The sequence below is a fragment of the Nannobrachium achirus genome (genome assembly GCF_963921795.1).
Source record: "Nannobrachium achirus genome assembly, chromosome: 11".
Classification (NCBI taxonomy): domain Eukaryota; kingdom Metazoa; phylum Chordata; class Actinopteri; order Myctophiformes; family Myctophidae; genus Nannobrachium; species Nannobrachium achirus.
Window position 1 is genome coordinate 38,064,895 of NC_137820.1, and position 20,145 is coordinate 38,085,039.

The 20,145-nt window shown below is 40.5% G+C and overlaps 1 protein-coding gene across 1 annotated transcript in view; it reads right to left on the reverse strand.

Annotated features, from left to right (window-relative positions):
- Nucleotides 1-18,855: 18,855 nt before the first annotated feature.
- tmem117 (transmembrane protein 117) overlaps nucleotides 18,856-20,145 on the reverse strand; it is a gene marked incomplete at both ends in the record, with an annotated part of 120,875 nt that continues 119,585 nt past the window's right edge. Inside the window, one exon of the mRNA XM_080737061.1 lies at nucleotides 18,856-19,267. Coding sequence (XP_080593187.1) covers nucleotides 18,856-19,267 — 412 coding nt within the window. The remainder of the gene's footprint in view (nucleotides 19,268-20,145) is intronic.

Genomic DNA, 20,145 nt, shown 5'->3' on the forward strand with positions numbered 1-20,145 from the left:
GAAAGCGGAAAATGTCTAGAGTGAAAGTGCACAGGATGCTCTAATTTCAAGTCTTTCACTACTTTTCTTATTTGTAATGTTATATTCTTCAATATATTGCTCAAAAGGATGGTTATCGTTCATTCATTCTATCGGATGGATACCTCATACAGTATGTCCAAAATGGCTACTTTCCGGGATTCAAATCCATTGCGTTTTGAGCCTATAGATCTGCTATTTTTGCTACCTTTGTATGATACTATGGCGAAGTAGGGCATTAATCTACCAAGACAAATAGAGACATGGGGTTTCTGCCTGACATATGCTAGATATAGTTTTCTAAGCAACATGTTGTAGTCGAGTAAAGGGGGTACTTTGATCCAGAAATCAGGGAAAAGGGGGTACCGAAGCCAAAAATGTTTGGGAACCAATGGAAGAAATCCTCCAAAGCCGCTGGCGATGGATCGGCCACACTCTTCACAAACCTGCATCTACAGTAATATCACAAGATAGGGCCTGCTCTGGAACCCACAGGGGAGAAGGAAGAGGGCCAGACCAAGAAACACCTGGCGGCGTGACCTGGATGCAGATGTGAAGAGATCTGGCCACACATGGGGACAGCTGGAGAAACTGGCCCAGGACCAGGATGCCGGGAGCAGGGGTGTCGCACCAAATTCTGGGCCCTGGGTACAAGGATTCACTGCGTTATTTTGTGCTTAGCACAAAATAGCAGATATACAAGCTCACATTGCGGCACAGAATTGTTTTGAAAATGTGTGCAAGTCTTTGAAGGTTTTTGTCAGTGTTGCTCAAACTTTTTCATGTGAAGGACCCTCAAAATGATATGTATTTGGCCATGGACCCCCATCTCATAATATTTAGTTCCAGGGACCCCCCAGAAGCAAAATATGAGTTACAAATATTCGCTTAAAAAATACATATACTGTATTCAAAGATTTTAACACAAGACTTTTCAAAAATAGCTAAAGTATAAAATAATTAAGGCCCCTCCACCTTGGGCCCTAGTAACTCAGCTTCCTATCTTCCCATAGCCCTACAGTCTATAGATCCCATCCCTGGAAGTGGTTCTCATTTCTCATTGGACAGTTCTTTCAAATAACTGTCCAATGAGAAATCGGAACCACTTCCTCCAAACCAAACCTTTGTTTTCATGTCTCTCTGTTTACTCTGAGCTGATGATGATGAGTTCAGTTCGCAAAATTAACTCATAAATAAATGCACAAATAGCAAAACATGGCTGAAGGAGGAGAATAAACAGATTTGGTGTGGATTGGACAATTTGGGAAACCTTTTTCGAGTAGGACTTAAAGAAAAGCTTGGCATTGATGGACACATTACCAGCCATGGTGAGTTTAATCGACCTTATTAGGCTATTATTTTGTACTCGCTATGATGATTGATCGTTTTATAGGCTATATTGTTGTTGGTGCCTGTGTTGCAAGTTGGCTCTGTCTGACTGTGCGCTATGCCTAAGCTGCAAGCAGTGGTGTAAAGTAACTAAGTACATTTACTTAAGTACTGTACTTAAGTACACTTGAGTTATTTGTACTTTACTTGAGTAATTCCAATTTCCAATACTTTTACTTCTACTCCACTACATCTCGGATCCAAATATTGTACTTTTACTCCACTACATTTATTTCAAAACTTTATTTACTAGTTACTTTGTAGATCGTTATTGTTAATACAAAACATACATTAACCACTTCAGCCGTATATACATTTTGGCCATTTGAAAATAGCCGATCTACAAGCTCACAATGCGTCGCGATGCGACGCATTGTGAGCTTGTAGATCGGCTATTTTCAAAATATTTTTATACAATAATGATAACTTGAAATGGGACATTCTGCACGATGAGTACTTTTACTTTTGGTACTTTTAGTACATTTTGATACCAATACCTTTGTACTTTTACTCAAGTAAATGTTGAAGAGTACATCTACATTGCAGTATTGATACTTTTACTTAAAGGACCGGGTCACCTCTGGGACAACCAGATCTTATTTTATTGTTGTTTGGGACACGATCAACACAATCCTAAGTACTTTTTTGTGTTCAATCTGTGTTTTTAGATATTTTAGGATTTCAGCATGCTACAACTGCTACAACATGCTACAACTGGTCATATGATGCATTTTGCATCATATGACCAGTTGTAGCATGCTGAAATACTAAAATATCTAAAAACACAGATTGAACACAAAAAAGTACTTAGGATTGTGTTGATCGTGTCCCAAACAACAATAAAATAAGATCTGGTTGTCCCAGAGGTGACCTGGTCCTTTAAGTAAAGAATGTAAGTACTTTTTACACCACTGGCTGCAAGTGTGTGTGTGTGTGTGTGTGTGTGCAGAGATGGGAAGTAACGAAGTACAAATACTTTGTTACTGTAACGAAGTACATTTTTCAGTACTTTGTACTTTACTGAGTATTTATTTTTCTGAGTACTTTTTACTTTTATCCGTTACATTTTAACACAAGTATCTGTACTTTTACTCCGCTACATTTTCAAAACAGGCTCGCTACTTTTATGTTAATGTAGCGCCGATGCGTGGCAGATCTAACAAAATGATTAGAGCGATCGATCATCATGCATAGAAGCTGCGGTGACGCTCTGGAGTGAGTGTGGAGTTAAAACTCAGTGGAGATGTCAACCTTGTGCCATACATGGGTCAAGAACTACAAATCCCAGAATGCCCCAGCAAGATGGCTTCCGATTGCCGATTGAGGGCAGCTGAAAAGGAATGGAGATCTCATTCATTCAGTCACCTAACAAACTGCAAGAAGAACACCAAGCAAGAACAACAGAAAGATCCACTAAGCGGTTAACACACCAATGGTCGGTGAATATGCCTGTTCTTTTGATGTCGGCCTTAGCTTGAAATGTTTGTACTAAATGCTCTTAAGTTGCTTATTTAACTTGCTTATTTAACTATTATTTTGTTTAACTGCTTGGGTTCAAGGTGAACCACTGCATTTTAGTTTGAGCATTGGTTGCATAGTGTTAAAGCACAAGTTGTCAAAAGTTTAAAGTTCAAATGTTAAAAGTCAAATGGGTTAAAGTTAAGGTTTCAAGTTAAAAGCTTAAGTTTAATGCTAAAAGTTATGCTTGAATTTAAAATGTTAAGTTACTGAAAAGAGCTGATCTGCAAGCTCTTAGCCATTTTCTTTATTTCTCTAATTACTCTTAAGTGTTAAATGGATTTAATTCAATTCATTTGACCTGCTTGTAAAGTTGATTCTTTAATTCATTTGAACTGTTAATTCGTTTAGTTTAAATGTTTAACCAAATTGAACCTTTAATACTAAAATGATTAGTTAATTAGTTGTTAAAATGTTTTCCATTTAAAAGATTTACTTGTTTAATTGACTTAAATTAATTCATTTACATGTATTTAATTAAAATCTGTACATTAATTTTTTATGCCAAGTAATGTATAGAAACCTTAAACAACAAATTGAAAGTCTAAAATTATTCAGACGTTTAAAAGCATTTGTAAAACCATTTGGAAATATGTTACATTGTTAACATCTGTTTCTGTATTTAGTAGTTTGTTAGAGAATTACTTACTTCTGAAAACACAAACCTGAAAACATGTAATTGGTGAAATGTCTTGTCACTTAAATGATTGACTGCTTTAAATTTACCTTTAAAATACTTTACTTAACTACTTACCTCTAGATACTTACCTTAATTACTTTAAATGTAATTACCTGGTTCCATGCTCTGTATTTAGAAGAGATGCTTTATTTGAATTACAATGTTGTTATGAAATTGAAGATCAACTACATGCCCAACAAAGTTTGGAAAATAAAGTTGATCAAATTGGAAAGAGTTGTTCCGTGTGTCCTTTGGAGTATTGAGTGGAACCTTACAGTGAGAGAGTCACTGTCAAGTGGGGCAACACCGGCATGAGCACCGGTCTATTTACTTCCTGTACCTAGACTAACAAATACAACTGATCATATAGTCTACATAATAGCCTAATACCCTATGCTCTTATTTTGAAATCCACGGTTTTCAGAGGAAGTGGTTTAATTCTACCATCATAACATGCTGGATACAATTCATCTCGTTACAGCTTTCAAAAAAATGACAACACAACTCTATGCACAATTCACGTGGATTAGTCTATACCTTCTATGGATTATAAACACAAGACTTTGGCCATGCTGCGCTCCTGTAATGCACACGCGTTGGAAATGCGTTCGTTTTGAACCTCCCGAAGCTTAGGTGAGTTAGTGGCAGATAAAGTAATGCTTCTGTCAAGTTCTGTGTGGAAAAAGTGAAATGGTCTGCTCTGCACAACTGTAGCTTCGGTCATCTTTGCCTCGCAAAAAAGGTGTGTGTGTGTGTGTGTGTGTGTGTGTGTGTGTGTGTGTGTGTGTGTGTGTGTGTGTGTGTGTGTGTGTGTGTGTGTGTGTGTGTGTGTGTGTGTGTGTGTGTGTGTGTGTGTGTGTGTGTGTGTGTGTGTGTGTGTGTGTGTGTGTGTGTGTGTGTGTGTGTGTGTGTGTGTGTGTGTGTGTGTTATTGAATACTTGATTAGCAGTTTGCATAGCAAAAGCACTACAGTAGGTCTATATGGCTTGTTTACATTGGGGTCCTCTGACAGACAATATGCAAAATCTTACAGTAACAGTCAGAAATCTGTCTGTGGATGTGAGATGTATTATAATTGAACAATCAAAACGACATTCTTATTAGGAAACCTTATCTGTATTTTAACATCAGTCACCAAGTAGGCCTACATTTGGTGGTCAATTGGCACTTAAAGAAAATGGGTTACAAAATTGTGGGATATAGCCTACATATATTTTTTATAATAATAATGATTGTACTTGGAGAGTCAAATATTAGGCTATCTGTACTCAGTCTAAAAAAAACACTGCTGCATTTAGATTTCACATCACATTAGATTTCGTAGGAAACCATTCTGGGCCAGTTTTAAGACGTGTGTTTGGTGGGGATCTTTTAATTTTAATATCCTTCAAATTCAAGAAATATACGGTAAAAATACTTGTACTTTTACTTTAAAAGTACTTTTCAAAGCACGTACTTTTTACTTGAGTAATTATTTGGAATGAGTACTTTTACTTTTACCAAAGTCGTTTTTTTCACAAGTACTTTTACTTTTACTTAAGTACAGAACGTGAGTACTTTTCCCATCTCTGTGTGTGTGTGTGTGGGGGGGGGGGGTCTCCGTCAGTCTCCGATCTCATCAGCTTGGTTTGGATATCAGTGTTGTCTGTTGTTGCCTTGTTATGTCGAATAACACTATAATCACGTTGTGAATTTGTGCGCAATTCTAACCGCTGAGCTTGTGGGAGGATTATACTCATGCAGAATACCAATTTCAGAATCATATACTATATTATCATATTATTGGTAGGTCTACACCATGATGATGTCATCACGGTGTACTTTGCAAGCCAAACCCCCAAATCAATCCTCCAGTTCTAGGCAACACAGAAGGGGGGGAACTTTTCTCTTATTTCCACATAACAACTCAAAGGTATATTGCTGCCATTTAACAATACCTTCGTAATCTCAGTTTCCACGTTCTAGTTTCTTTTCCTTCGAGTTGTTTTTCTTTTCTCTCTTTGATTTGGACACTTTACTATTTTGATAGTTGTGCTTAAGGTCACTTTATGTATAGGCCTATATATTTATATATTATTCGTTCACTACCTTGCTCTTTACTGTACTCTGTTCTTGTTTCTTTTTTTCTTTTCTTCTTACTTCTCTGTAACTTTGTAAATAACCTTATATTGCTGTGCTGCCTCTGGGCAACTGATTCTCCCCCTTGGGATAATAAAGGTATCTATCTATCTACTTACAGTAAGCCCTATTTTATAATTTGTGTCTATTCAGAAAGAGCCGATCTGCAAGCTCACAATGCATCGATGTGATGTGAGCTTGTAGATCTGCAAAGTCACTACAAGCTATAAAGCTGTCAAATGCAGTCTAGTTTAAAGCCTGTGTAACGTGACAACATGCCGATGTGAGAACATACCGGACGCACCCAGACACAGAGAGACAGAGGGAGAGAGCCACAGGTACTTGATCATGCTGGGAAACACCTTATGCAACGCTGTTACATGCATATCACTGCTGCTATGCCACACGGTTGCATTTATTTCCCCTCTCTGTAGCTCTTGGAGCTCCATTACGCAAACAATGCTGCTATTATTGTCGCTATAGATTACACTCCAATATTAGAACACCTAAACTGAAAACACGTACACTCCTAAACACACACTGTATAATGCTGCAGAAGAATGATTCAATATACTATTGTTGTTATGGTTGCTTATACAGTAACATGTATATTTTACCATCACTTACAATACTTACTGTAGCCTATACACGTTGTGATGTGTAGATCAGCTATTTGACTTATTATTATTATTTTTTTTTCTTTCTTCAAAATAGTTTAAAAAAAAAGGCAAATAAGTTACAGGATAAGGACAGGCCCTAGATGTCTCCACTAGGCCTGACAGCTATTGTTTATGTTACATCCTATCTTTGTTATGGTTCAGCTTGTCCTTGAAGCAGCTACAGTATAACTATGATCTGAGCCCTTTGCTTCTTGGCAGAACCACCGACCTGACTGTTATTGAACTTCTCCCCATGATATCATGTACATTAATTCATAACCATCACCTAGAATATTGTCTCCACTCCTATTGCCTCATCAATTGCTAATCGATCCAGAATTCCACAACAATGTCTATAGGCCTAGAATACTGTAGAAGCCTAGAATACAATAATTCTACCATGACCCTACCCAGGCATTTTACCCACACAATGTTTACTATTATACTAGTGCATGCATCCAACAACATGATACAGTAGACTATGTACATGCTTTTTGGGTTGAAGCTACACATCATCTCCATGCCAATGTCACATTCTGCCTCTGACCAGGTACTTTGGCAAAAAAAAGTAACTTAAGTGGTCAGATTGGTGTTTTAATGATCAATCGATCGATTGTGTTCCAGCTTGGATTAATGGAACCAACATAGTTTACTTTAATTTCCTATCTGTTTCACAATGAAAAACAAATTGTCACGTTTTTTTCAGGGAACAATACAAGTTTTACATTATTATTTTTAAACAGCAATGTTATTGGCCCATGGCCCACCAATGGGCCCCGGCTCGCAGGTTGAGAAGCGCCGGCTGAACGTCACCTCCTGATAGGTCAGAGAGAGCTGTGGAGCAGGAATTAAGGATGGATCCCATGTTCCCACTGGGCCATGGGTGACATCCCTGCTTGTTCTGGTCCGGGGAGGAGGCTGAGGGATGAATTCTGATCAGTTCAACGGGGTCCGCTGGGGTGACAGAGCTGTCTGCGCAGAGGGATGGGCTGTGAGTGCACTTATTTCACTGGAAGATAGCGAAAGGTATCACCAGGTCACCAGGGGCGTCACAAGCGGGGGAGGAGGGAGCCCTAACCCTATTTTTGGCTAAAGTTCTACGAACATGGACACTAGGGTTCAAGTGGTTAATATAACAAAGGAGAAAAAAGCTTTCTAGCACACAAATATTTGGAGGACCCCCTGTAGTAACTCTGAGGACCCCCTAGGGGTCCTGGACCCCCTGTTGAAGACCCCTGGTATAAAGTAAGAATTGAAATACTCAAGTCATTTTCGCCACTGAAGATGGCAAGGAGCTGGAGAAAGTGATCCTACTTGATCTGTGGCTTACGTGTGTGTGCGCGCGCGCAGGGGCGTCACACCAAATTCTGGGCCCTGGGTTCAAGGATTTACTGCGGACCCCCCATGAATGTTGACTATTGAAAAATAGCAGATATACAAGCTCACAGCGCGGCACCGAGTGCCGCGCTGCGAGCTTGTATATCTGCTATTTTTGAAAAATCATGAAAATGTGTGCAAGAAACCTATGTCAAGGACCCCCAAGATGATATGTATTTGGCCACGGACCGCGGTCTCAAAATATTTAGTTCCAGGGTCCCCCAGAAGCAAAATTTGAGTTAGAAATGTTCGCTTAAAAAATACATATATTCAAAGATTTTCACACATTTTCACAACTTTTCAAAAATAGCAGATCTACAAGCTCGCAGCGCGGCACTCGGTGCCGCGCTGTGAGCTTGTATATCTGCTATTTTTCAATAGATAAAGTTATTAGGGCCCCTCCACCTTGGGCCCCAGTAACTCAGTCCTACTTTCCTACCCCTTGTGACGCCCCTGCGCGCGCGTCAGTGCCTGGAGAAAGTTCGACTCAGGCGGCACAAACACACACAATACAGCCTCCGCATGTTGTGCTTCTCGAGGTCGACTGTAACTGATCATAAACAAAACCAACACAGATGCACTCATTGCACTTGGGAATTAGTCAATACACTGGCATCACAAATAATACAATATGGGCACCCCGCTCTCCCAAACAACAAACTCCTTCATGTGCTTTTTCTCGTTTACTGCATGGTACTCCAAGAAAATCAATATCTAATTTCTCAGCCCAATGGCATACATGGGAGAGGCTTCACTCTCACATAATACTCTGTGGCAGTGGGTGTGTATAGTCTCCCAAACAAACAACATGCAACCAAGTCTTCTTGCCCACATTGAGGGTTGCATGGTATCAGTTTTCAATTATTGCTAAACCACATTTGCATAGCTTAGTTGCTTGTATTATCCAGGTATAATTGAATGAGACACAAAATTGCTATCTGCTGTCTTATTATATTATACAATAAAGGAGCAGATGGCAATGTTTTGTCTCATTCAAGACACTCCAACTGGATGAGTATATCGTCGTTGTCCGGTGAAAACCTTGTATGTCCAAAACCGTTCGTTTTGCATTTATCATTTTAAAAATGATTTAAACTAGTGAAAACAGTCAATCTACAAGCACACAATGCCTCGCACCAGCCGCCGCACTTTTGTGCGACGGCCTTGTATAATGAAGCAGAGCTTTACTTTGCGAAAGAAACTTACAAATTTGAAACTTGGAGATACGAGGTGTCCACCCGACAACGACGATACGTTATTCACATTGGCTGTTATAGTCCATGGGCCATACGAGATGTCGGTATCGGAAAGGTGGCAAAGGTTATCATGCATTTTTGAAAAGCTCTATATCTGTAGATTATATTTTGGTATGATAACCCTTTCTGAGACACAGCTAAATTGGTGTTATCAGCCGCTAGAGTTGGTGTCCCATTAACTTTACATTACAGGGAAAAAAAGCAAAAAAATAATCTGCTTTAAGTAACATATGAGGGGTCAAACTAGGGTTGTTTCATGATTCTGAATCCATTGCAAGCATTTGTTTTGCACAAAAAACATTAAAAAAAAACGGCCCCACAAGACTATATGGTTTAGTGATGAAAAGTGATGAGTCGTCACTTTTCACACTTTTGTGGGGGCCGTTTTAGCCCAATGAATGTTTTTTTATGCAAAACAGATGCTTGCAATGGATTTAGAATCATGAAAAACCACTAGTTTGACCCCTCATATGTTACTCAAAGCAGATTATTTTTTTGCTTTTTTCCCCCTGTAATGTAAAGTTAATGGGACACCAACTCTAGCGGCTGATAACACCAATTTAGCTGTGTCTCAGAAAGGGTTATCATACCAAAATATGATCTACAGATATAGAGATTTTCAAAAATGCATGATAACCTTTGCCACCTTTCCGATACCGACATCTCGTATGGCCCATGGACTATTATGGTGGTCAAACCATAGACCTTTGGTGGCAAGTGGCATCTTTCAATGTTATAAGTTTACTTCACATGTAAAGTTCATTCATATGCAGGCATGGTTACCAGAGTTTAGCCTTAAGCAAACAATCAGAAGAGAGGGCCTTTGATAGAATACACATTAGAGTATTGCTGACTGATGTCAGGGCAAATGAAGGAGGGAGGACTTTTCCAGCTTAATGTTTCCATCTCCCTGCATAGTTGTTGCACAGTCCCCTCAGGCTATGGGATTCAAAACAGAGGAGCGTTGTACCTTGGAGGCTGTGAATGGTCAAATCTGCCCCACACTGTTAGGGTTAGTTGTTGAACTTGGATCACATGCAGGTCACTTCAAGGGAAAGGCTCGCTCAACCCAAGGATTAATTATTTTTCTACGTTTGTGGAATAGCTTTAGTGTATTGTTTTTAAAAATGTGCTGAATAAAAATCAAATCAAATCAATCTGGAGAAATTCTCGAATATACTGGGTTCAGATTCAGATAATTTGTATAAAAAGGATTACAATCCGCACACCCTAGTAGAAGTCTTAGGGAGTCTTTTTTTAATAATGTTTATGATCCACAGCGGCGGTCTATACCCAACAGACACACTTTGGCCTTCGTCAGTGTTATTTGATAAGTGTATATGACCTAAAGATAAAGACACTTCGGTGGCAATCCTGGCCAATATTGAGTGTTGAGTATTGGGAACGCACCACCAGGAATAGCAGATCCAAGCTCACTTGCCGTGACGCATTGTTTTTAATGTATTTTATTCTGCCAGTGCGCGCGTGCATGTGTGTGGATCTAGCATAGTGTGTGCATTCCCTCATCGGTATAAATCCAACGGGGGACTAGCTTTGAGCGGAAGGCCAGGGGCGTCACACTGGGGGGGAAAGTGGAGGGGCCTTCATTATTTAGCTATTGAAAAATAGCAGATCTACAAGCTCACAATGCGGCACCGAGTGCCGCGCTGCAAGCTTGTAGATCTGCTATTTTTGAAAAGTCGTGAAAACATGTGCAAGTCTTTGAATATATGTATTATTTTAATCGAACAGTTGTAACTCAAATTTTGCTTCTGGGGCCAGTGGGGGGTCCCTGGAACTAAATGTTTTGAGTTGGGCGTCCGTGGCCAAATGCATATCATGTTGGGGGTCCTTCACATGAAAAGGTTTGAGCACCACTGACATAGAAACATGGGTTTTTCAAAAAACCTTAGAAGGATTTGAAATATTCAAAGACTATATTTCAAATCACAATTTCAAATCACAAATTATTTTTTCAAAAATAGCAGATCTACAAGCTCGCAGCGCGGCACAGTGAGCTTGTAGATCTGCTATTTTTCAATAGTTTAAGCACAAAATGTGAGTGAATCCTTGTATACCCAGGGCCCAGAATTTGGTGTGACGACACCCCTGGCGGGAGGCATTGTAATGTGAGCCCGGTGAGAGATACTGAAGTGTCCTTGTGTGCAGATAGCATCATTATCTCATATCGTCCATATTAATTGGGTCAGCAGCTGCAAGACGTTGACCTGTGCCGTTGCCTGGCAACAGCGTATCCCTTAGTATACAGCAGGGGGGGAAAAGAAGTAAACTTACAACTCAGGCTCGGCTGCAGGATGAAATGACTGAGGGGGCAGTTGAAAATGGCAAGGGGGGGCACATCTTATTTTTATATATTAAAACAATATATATTTTGTTGTTGTCGAGTGGAAACCTTACATGTCCAATACCGTTGGTTTTGTATTTGTCATTTTAAAAATGATTTAAACTAGTGAAAATAGACGATCTACATGTAGATCTGCTGTTTTCACTAGTTTTGTGCTATAGTCTTGGAAGATAAAGCAGGGCTCTACTTTACGATAAAACGTAGAAATTTGAAACTCGGAGATACAACGTTTCTGCCAGACAGTGACGATATAAAACTTAACTTACTGAGGGTGCAGGATTTGCAACCGAGGGTGAAAGGCCCCCTCTGGCACCCCCATGGCGCCGGGCCTGTTACAACTTTACATAGCAGGACGATAGCAGCCTAATGGTATTATGTTAATGAAGACAAACTAGTGCTGTCCAGTAGCAAATGTATAGATTTATTGGTAACACATGATTCCTCGACAGACAGACACATTACAGTAAGTACAGTGGTTCTCAACCTGTTGGCCGCAATGGCCGGGGACCGCTGGTTGGGCCATGAGGGTATATTGCAAGTGGGCCAATGCCAGTGGTGTAAAGTACATTAACTCAACTACACTTTTGAGGTTTTTTTTACTGGAGTATTTCACATTTACAATACTTCTATTCCACTACATCTCAGAGGCAAATAAATATTGTACTTTTACTCCAAAACGTGAGTTACTAGTTTCTTTGATATACAGATTTAAATTATGACATTGTAAAAACATACATTAACCACATTTTATACAAGCTCACACGACGTATCGCATCGTGACACGCACGCTTGTAGATCTGCTATATTTAATCATTTTAGTACTTTTACATTTGGTACTTTAAGCATACTGATGCCAAATACTTTTTTACTTTTACCCAACTGATTTTGAACACAGGTCTTTTACTCGTAAGGCTGCACCCACACCAAAGTACCTATGAGAGTGGATTCCCCATTTCACCAGTGCATTTCAATGAGAATGGAGCGTTTTTTTTTTTATATTGTGTGGTATTGATACTTTTACTTTTCCCACCACTGGCCAATAGCCTGATATATTTTTTTTCTTCTTTAAAACCTCAGAAAGCGAGTTTTCATTGTGATGCTGCTAAATAGTTAAAGATGCAGTGCCATCATTTATTTTCTCCCTAAAATATGATGATCATGTATTATGATTATACTAGGAGGAGGATCTTTTTCCAAAAGAGTGTACAGAAAGAGTTAAAATTAGGGTTTTATGTGGCCACACCCACCAGTTCATTAAGTATGCCTGGTTGTCAGGTGGGGGGTTGACCCAGCTGAAGTTAGCCACACCCACAGTGTGAATGGGTGAATGGTAAAAGGGGAGGGGATGATTATGATGTTCATTTAATCACTGTTTTTGGATCTGCCCTTTTGACCCACAAGGTGTCAGCCTCCAGGAAGAAATCCAAAATACAAAGGGACTACATAATTGCTCATAACAACCACACCAGGGGGTCTAATGAAGTACTAACCTCATAGACATATGAAAACCAGAAAAGGTACAAAATGATGGCACCACCTCTTTAACTCATACAGTGCCATCCGGCCACAAGGGGTGCTAGAGTGCCAGAAATTTCTCCATTGACCTTCTTTATAGCTTTCGTCGACCCTCTCCCAACTGGCTCGTGTTTTCACTCCGGTCAATCCTATGGGTGTCCAGAGGAGGAAGCTAGCTGACACGTAGCCAAAATGCTAACCCATTTAGAAGCCCGATCTAAAGCTATTTCATCCGCAAAAAACTTTCTCATTGGGTCTGGGGACACAATCCGGAGAAAATCCTGTCTAAAGATGTGATTTATTATTGGAGTGGGCGGCGCGATTCGGCCGTTAGCGCGAATACGGCCCGTGGATGGCCGAGTCTAAGTCCCGGCCAAGGATGGACGTCTAGACCGGGGCTTCGTTGAGGCCTCCGATAAAATAATTCATTTTATTAAATATCCCGGACATGTTCGGGATAGGCACCCTGGAATACGTCGCGCCGCCTACAATGAACATTTGGTGAACATTGGGGGGGGTCTAAACTTTATTTTAAACCATTTTCAATGGAATAAATCGTCGGAGCATCTAGCGTCTCTCGTTGGTGAGCGCTGGGCGAGCCGGGACCACCCACGTTGCTCCAAGCAACTCGGGGTAAGTAAAATAGCAAATAAAAAATTGTTTTTGATCCCGAATATCCCGAACTAGTTCGGGATAGGCACTAAAAGGGTTAATATCATGAAAATGCCCAACCATGCTGACCACTTAACCATGCAACAACCACGGAAGATCTTCGAGTGGGCCCTATTAGCCGATCCAGAAAAGGTTGAGAGCCACTGCAGTAGAATACGAAGCAAATATCAGGTGTTTTCTTTGCTTTGAAAAATAAATAAATGCAAACACATGGGGACAGACGACAAACCTATCTGTTAGTATTTCAATACAATGATATAAAACAGCATGGACACCAGCAGGGACATTCAGTGTTTTTGAACCCATAATCACATTACATAAAAAAGAATATGACAACATCCCACTCTGTCCAGAAGACTGCGCCGTAACAGTTGGCTATTGTTTGCTGAATGTTCACTGTTCCCGCTGAATGTTGGGCTAGAACAGTGGTTCTCAACCTGTGGGTTGGGACCCCCAGGGGGGTCCTCAAATTATTTTGGGGGGTCCCCAGATGATTAACTTATTGTGCAACGTTGTTTTATCACTCAACAGTAAACAAACCAACATAAAGTTTGAGTGTATAGAGGGTATCTGCACATTTCTAAAGTGACAATTTAAGGACTTTTTAATACCTCTAAAATTACAAATTAAACATTGGCCAAATGGTCAAGTATTAGAGGAAGAAATTGTGAAAATAGCTGTAGATCTGCTATTTTCACAATAGAACTGTGTTATACAAAATGTAATGCCTCAACTCTTAGTGCTTGTCAGGGTGGGGGGGTCCCCAGTTAAAATATGATTATTTTGGGGGTCGCGGCCTGAAAAGGTTGAAAACCACATTCAAACCCATGCAAGGATTAAAGCAACAGCAAATCTCATGACTGAAAATACCCCAATCTGTGGAACCGCACAAAAGTTCAGGAAATTGCAGATTTAGCTTTTATATGAAATATCCCAGACCGTTAGGGTTGATGAAAGATGTTTTTGTGATAGTTTGACCCATTCTAATACTCTTTCATTAAAATGACTGAAATCAGTCATGGTGACTTTAATCCATGCAAACCGTTTACTTCATGGACCGTTGGGGTCCCCCAGGGCTCTGTACTAGAATTGCTATTCTCGCAGGATAATATTCTACCCCGAGATAGGGACGTGAGGGTTCCAGTGGTGTAAAGTAACAAAGTACAATTACTTAAGTAATGTACTTGAGTACAATTTTACTTTACTTGAGTATTTGAATTTCCAATACTTTTACTTCTACTCCGCTACATCTCGGATCCAAATATTGTACTTTTACTCCACTACATTTATTTGAAAACTTTAGTTACTAGTTTCTAAAAGTAAAAAAAGAAGGAAAAAAAAAGGGAGATTTTCATACATTTTATACATTTGATCACTTGAACACACATAATGACTTTCTACTTTTGGTACTTTAAGTACATGTTGATACCAATACTTCTGTACTTAGGCCTATACTCAAGTACATTTTGAATTCCGTACTTTGATAGTAACGGAGCATTTCTATATTGCAGTATTGATACTTTTACTTAAGTAAAACCTGTGAGTACTTTTTCCACCACTGGAGTTCAAGTGGTTAATTAGAATATGTTTATGACGATATTTAAAACATTGATGTTCATGTGCACAGAGATGACTTGGGTAATGAACACACAAACGTGCGTGCACACAGTCACACACACAGTAAATGTGCGCAAGCATACGGTAGTATAAAATATCACTGATTAAATACAGTATAACACACCTATGTGCACAAAAGCACATTCAAACATCTGTCCACACACACATTAATGCGCAAACACAGACGGTATATACACACATGCATATACAATACCACGCACATACAGTATACACGCACGCACGCACGCACGCACGCACACACACCACACACACACACACACACACACACACACACACACACACACACACACACACACACACACACACACACACACACACACACACACACACACACACTTACAAGGCTATCCTCCAGAGATGGGTGACCTATTGCAGAATCACACAAAACTACCACGGCACACAGTTTCGGGTTGAAATCAAAGGTCATCAGTTTAGGTTGAAACAAATAAATACTGCAACCGTTGTTAATTTGGTTTGTTTTACGTATAATACTAGGCCCTTGTTCTCCAGACCAGAGTAAGGATGGGCGATAAACCGAAAATGTATCGAATCCGGTGTCTTGAATAAAATGTAATTTAGTTTTTGTCATATTTTAGTCATCTGAAATATTTTAGTTTTAGTCTAGTTTTATCTGACTAAATATAGGATTTTAGTCTACTAAATCTACATTGTATTTTGGCAGGCCTTGATGGCGTCGTAATGATTGATTTTTCACTTGGTTGCATGCTGAAAATAGCATATACAAGCTCACAACACATCGCGCTTTGAGCTTCTAGATCTGTTATTTTCAAAGCGCAACCAGACATAAAATGAATGGATCTCTTCTCCACTAGTCCCTCCCTAACATTTTGCTTTTGGTCTAGTTTTTATTTGTTGATGGAATTGTCAATATATTTAGTCATCAGCTTAGTTTCTATTACGTTTTTACTTAGTTCTAGTCAGTGAAAAAAAGATAGTCGACGAAAATAGTCATAGTTTTAGTCAACCAAATGAACACTGATTAGGTGTGGTATATCACCCAGCCCTATAACTCCATTGGCTCCTTTAATACTTAGTGACCCTAGCATTGACACAGAGGCAGGGTAGGTCGTACAATAGACTGTAGGTATGATGGTCAAAGGTGTTGCACTTAAATTAGAGAGAAAAGAAACATTTCCAGGATTATATTATAAGATTATATTATGCCATTATTATATTATACCAGCATGCTATTTGATTATGCTTGCTTATAAATAATTCGATTTCAAATTGAGGGAAATGGTTAGTGCTTTAGAATAGACTTTATTTGCCAGTTGCACGACTGCTGCAGTTGGCTCTGGTAAAAAATAAAAATAAATAAATTGGCCATTTCTATTCAGGTGACGTGCAGCTGTCAAGGTCAAAACCATATTCCTTTTTAAAAACATTCTCAGTATCTCTGTATTTAAAAAGTCCTGTTTCTTTCAGACTGTGCGCGGGAGGGACCTCGAAGCTTGCATTCTTTTATAATAATTTTTTGGTGCAGAACTCTCCTTTGTACGTCGGAAAAATGGAAAATTTATGCCAAGGGCAAAAACTACCTCTTCCAGACCTCATTGGTATTCAAGCGCAGGTGCATTCAGCCACATAAGCAATCACACAAAAGTGACTTGTTGGTTTGTTGTTTTGATCTCAGCTGGCTCGGGTTTATTAGCCTGCAAATTGATAATCTGAGCCGGGGAGATGAACGGACCATTAATGTGTGTCGCTGTTCATAATCATAATCATGTCATTTCAACATGAAATGAGGATGCATCAAGCACATGGTGTGGAGCAGGAGAGCGTCCGTCTTGGAAACTGGAAGGTTTGTGGTTCGATCCCCGGCTGCTCCTCCTTCTGGCTGCGTGCCTTTGAGCAAGGCACTGATGAGGGAGGGGGGGGGGGGGGGGGGGCAGTACCTTAATGGCTGCTTCCGCTGTCGGTGTGTGAACGGGTTAATGGTTCTCGAAGTGGGGTCCGAGGACTGCCCCTTAGTTGAGAGAGAGAGAGATGAAGCAGGGACCCCCACAACCTCTTCATAGATGCCATATAGTTTCATTGTTTGACAGCACAATCACCAGTGTATTTTGGATTCATGTTAATCTGTGTTTTCAGATATTTAACCACTTGAACCGTCAATACGTAATAAACTTGACCTTTCACTGTACTGCTCTTTTCCCCTCCAAAGCTCTTTGCCAAAAAATAGCCAATCTATAAGCTCACAACGGCTCGAACTTGTAGATCTGCTATTTTTGGCTAAAGTTCTCAGAATATGGATGCTAGGGTTCAAGTGGTTAATATAAAAAAGGGGTGAAAAAAGGGTCCCGGACCCCCTGTTGAACGACCCTGGTTTAACCAATTTAAACCTACATAAATTTACATCTACAAGCTCACAGCTTATAGATGGATAGTTTTGAAACATTTTACCAAACATTTTACCAAACAGAAATCTTCTCTTATGGGGTTCCGCAGCCAAATCCATGTTAAGTTGGGGGTTCCTAAATGAAATGCACATTGTAAAGCGCTTTGGATAAAGCCGCTAGTATAGATATGCAGACTGTATGAGGCAGAGGCGTCAATTGGGTATGGCAAGGTATGGCAGCTGCCATACCTTGGCTACAGGGGAAAAAATGTAATGTACTTCTTAAAAAAAGTTCATCATCATGACTGTTGCTAAGGTATGGCAACATGACTGGTGTCTTGCACTCGCGCGAAGCAAGACAGCAGTCATGTTGCCATACCTTAGCTTTTGCTGATGGCACTGGTATAAGGGTGTAAAAAGACTTCTCACAAAGAAATGAATCAAAGAGGATCCGATGAGGTAACCATTTGTCCATGCAATAAGAAGACATACTGTGTACAAGCAGTAGGAGCATACATGACATCTGGGACATCTTAAAAGGTTCTGCCTGTATATACCGTCGTGGTGTGCTTCCATCAGCACGTGAACATACCAAATATCAAGGCACTAATTTCGCTGTAACAGTGTTGTGAAACGATAACATCCACATCACCCGGAGTATAGGCACCAAGTAATAGTTTTACGACATGAAAATAGATTTACGAAAACGTGAACTCTAGCAAAGCACCGTGTCGATTGAGTTGCTGTCTTAAAGTACTTTTGCGGTCCAAACGCACAAAGATCTACATGGTGTTATTGGCAACGGGGCCAATTTAGAGACCTTTTTATTCACCGACTGTGACCAGACGGAAGCTGAGTCTTTCCACCCAAAGGAGAGGGTTCTCTTGCAACGCTTGACTCCGTTCCTGCTTTTGTTATAAAATGGAATAAAAGCATTCCTCAAAAACCTCAAAATTCCAACGTCGAAGCTTGATACTGAAAACTGACGCGCCCGCTTTTGAAAATCTTTCCGTCACTTACTGTAAGAACGGTGGTTCTTCAAAGTGAAGTCCGGGGAGGATCCTCGGGTCAAAATGGAACCCGTAAGGTTAACAGGGATCCTTTTGAAATGAAGAGGTTTTAGAACCACCGATTTCGTCCGAGGCCAGGGACTCTTTAGGCGGGGTCTAAATTGACCCATACAAGTCTGTAACTCTGGCAGTGTACAAACGGAACGGGTTCATTTGGTTCCGTTTGTACCCTGCCAGAGTTAAGGGGAGACCTCAAAATCTGAAAGCTTGAGAAACACTGCTTCACGGCGTCGGCGAGGATTTGCGTGCGTCGAAAGAGACGGCCGGCTCGCCACCGCCTCCGCCGTCGATGGCGACGCTCGCGTTCTCGTTCACGTCCTGCGTGGTCTCCTGCGTGGTCTCCTCCGTCTCCATGGACACGGAGGACGTGGAGTTGGTCAGCGGCGTCATGCCGAAGTGGGCGCCGTCCACCGAGAGGAGCATGGGCGTGGCGGCGCGCTTCAGCGTCTCGCTCATGGACAGGCGCACCTCCTCCACGGGCGTGGCCACGCCCATCTGGTTGCTGCTGTAGTCCGACGGCGACTTGCGCTTGATCCGCTCGTACGTCTTGTCCTGGCTCTCCGGGAAGGTCTCGCACTTCTGGAAGCGTCCCAGCAGCCAGATGAAGAAGCCGAAGAGGCCGAACATCGCCAAGCTGCAGCACGCGTGGGGATGAAAGGAATCTGGGTTATTATCAGTGGTGCACTTTTACTTACTTTTACTTCTATGCCATGAGGCAAATATTGTACTTTTACTCCAATTCAATTATTTGAAAACTTTAGTTAGTTACTTGTAGATTTAGATTATTATTACAAAACATAAAATGTCGACTTCAGCCCAGATCGGCTGTTTCCACTATTAATGTCTATTTGAAATTAAATATGTAAAGTAATTTCTTTGTATATTTACGTAGGTCATTTGTCATATCTGCCCTTTGCAACTCCAAAGCCTAAACAAAAATGTAATTTTTATTCACACGCTCCAGTGTTCCGACAAAAACACAATCAAAGAGTTAATCACAATGATTTTTATAAAATGTCATAATCGTGACAGCCCTAATAGTGAAGTCCAAACAAAATAAGACATAAAAAACTAAACAAAAGGAACAGCAAAGGCTGGCGTTGCGGTCCGGGCACCTAGGCCGCCTGACAGCGTGTCACGGGTTCGAATCCCGATCCTGACGACCTTCGCTGCTCGCCACTCCCCGTCTCTCTCTCCCCATTTCCTGTCAAACTACTATGTCTCTGCTGTCTGGCCAAAACCAGCGAACTCCAAAAAGCAATTTTTCTTTTCAGAAAATGTTAAAATATCCAGCTCATGTGGAGTTAGAGGTTTTGGCTGAAGGTTCAATATTTTTGTAACCAACACAACAAACGACGTAAAGGGTGTTCAATAGCACTGATAAAAAAAAAAGGTTCACTGGTTTCAGCGACAAATACTATCAATATACTATCAATAAAGGCAGAAAAATAAATAAAATAAATAACCAGTAAAATGCCTCAGGGCGACAAGCGACCTCGCCCTTTAAGCCTT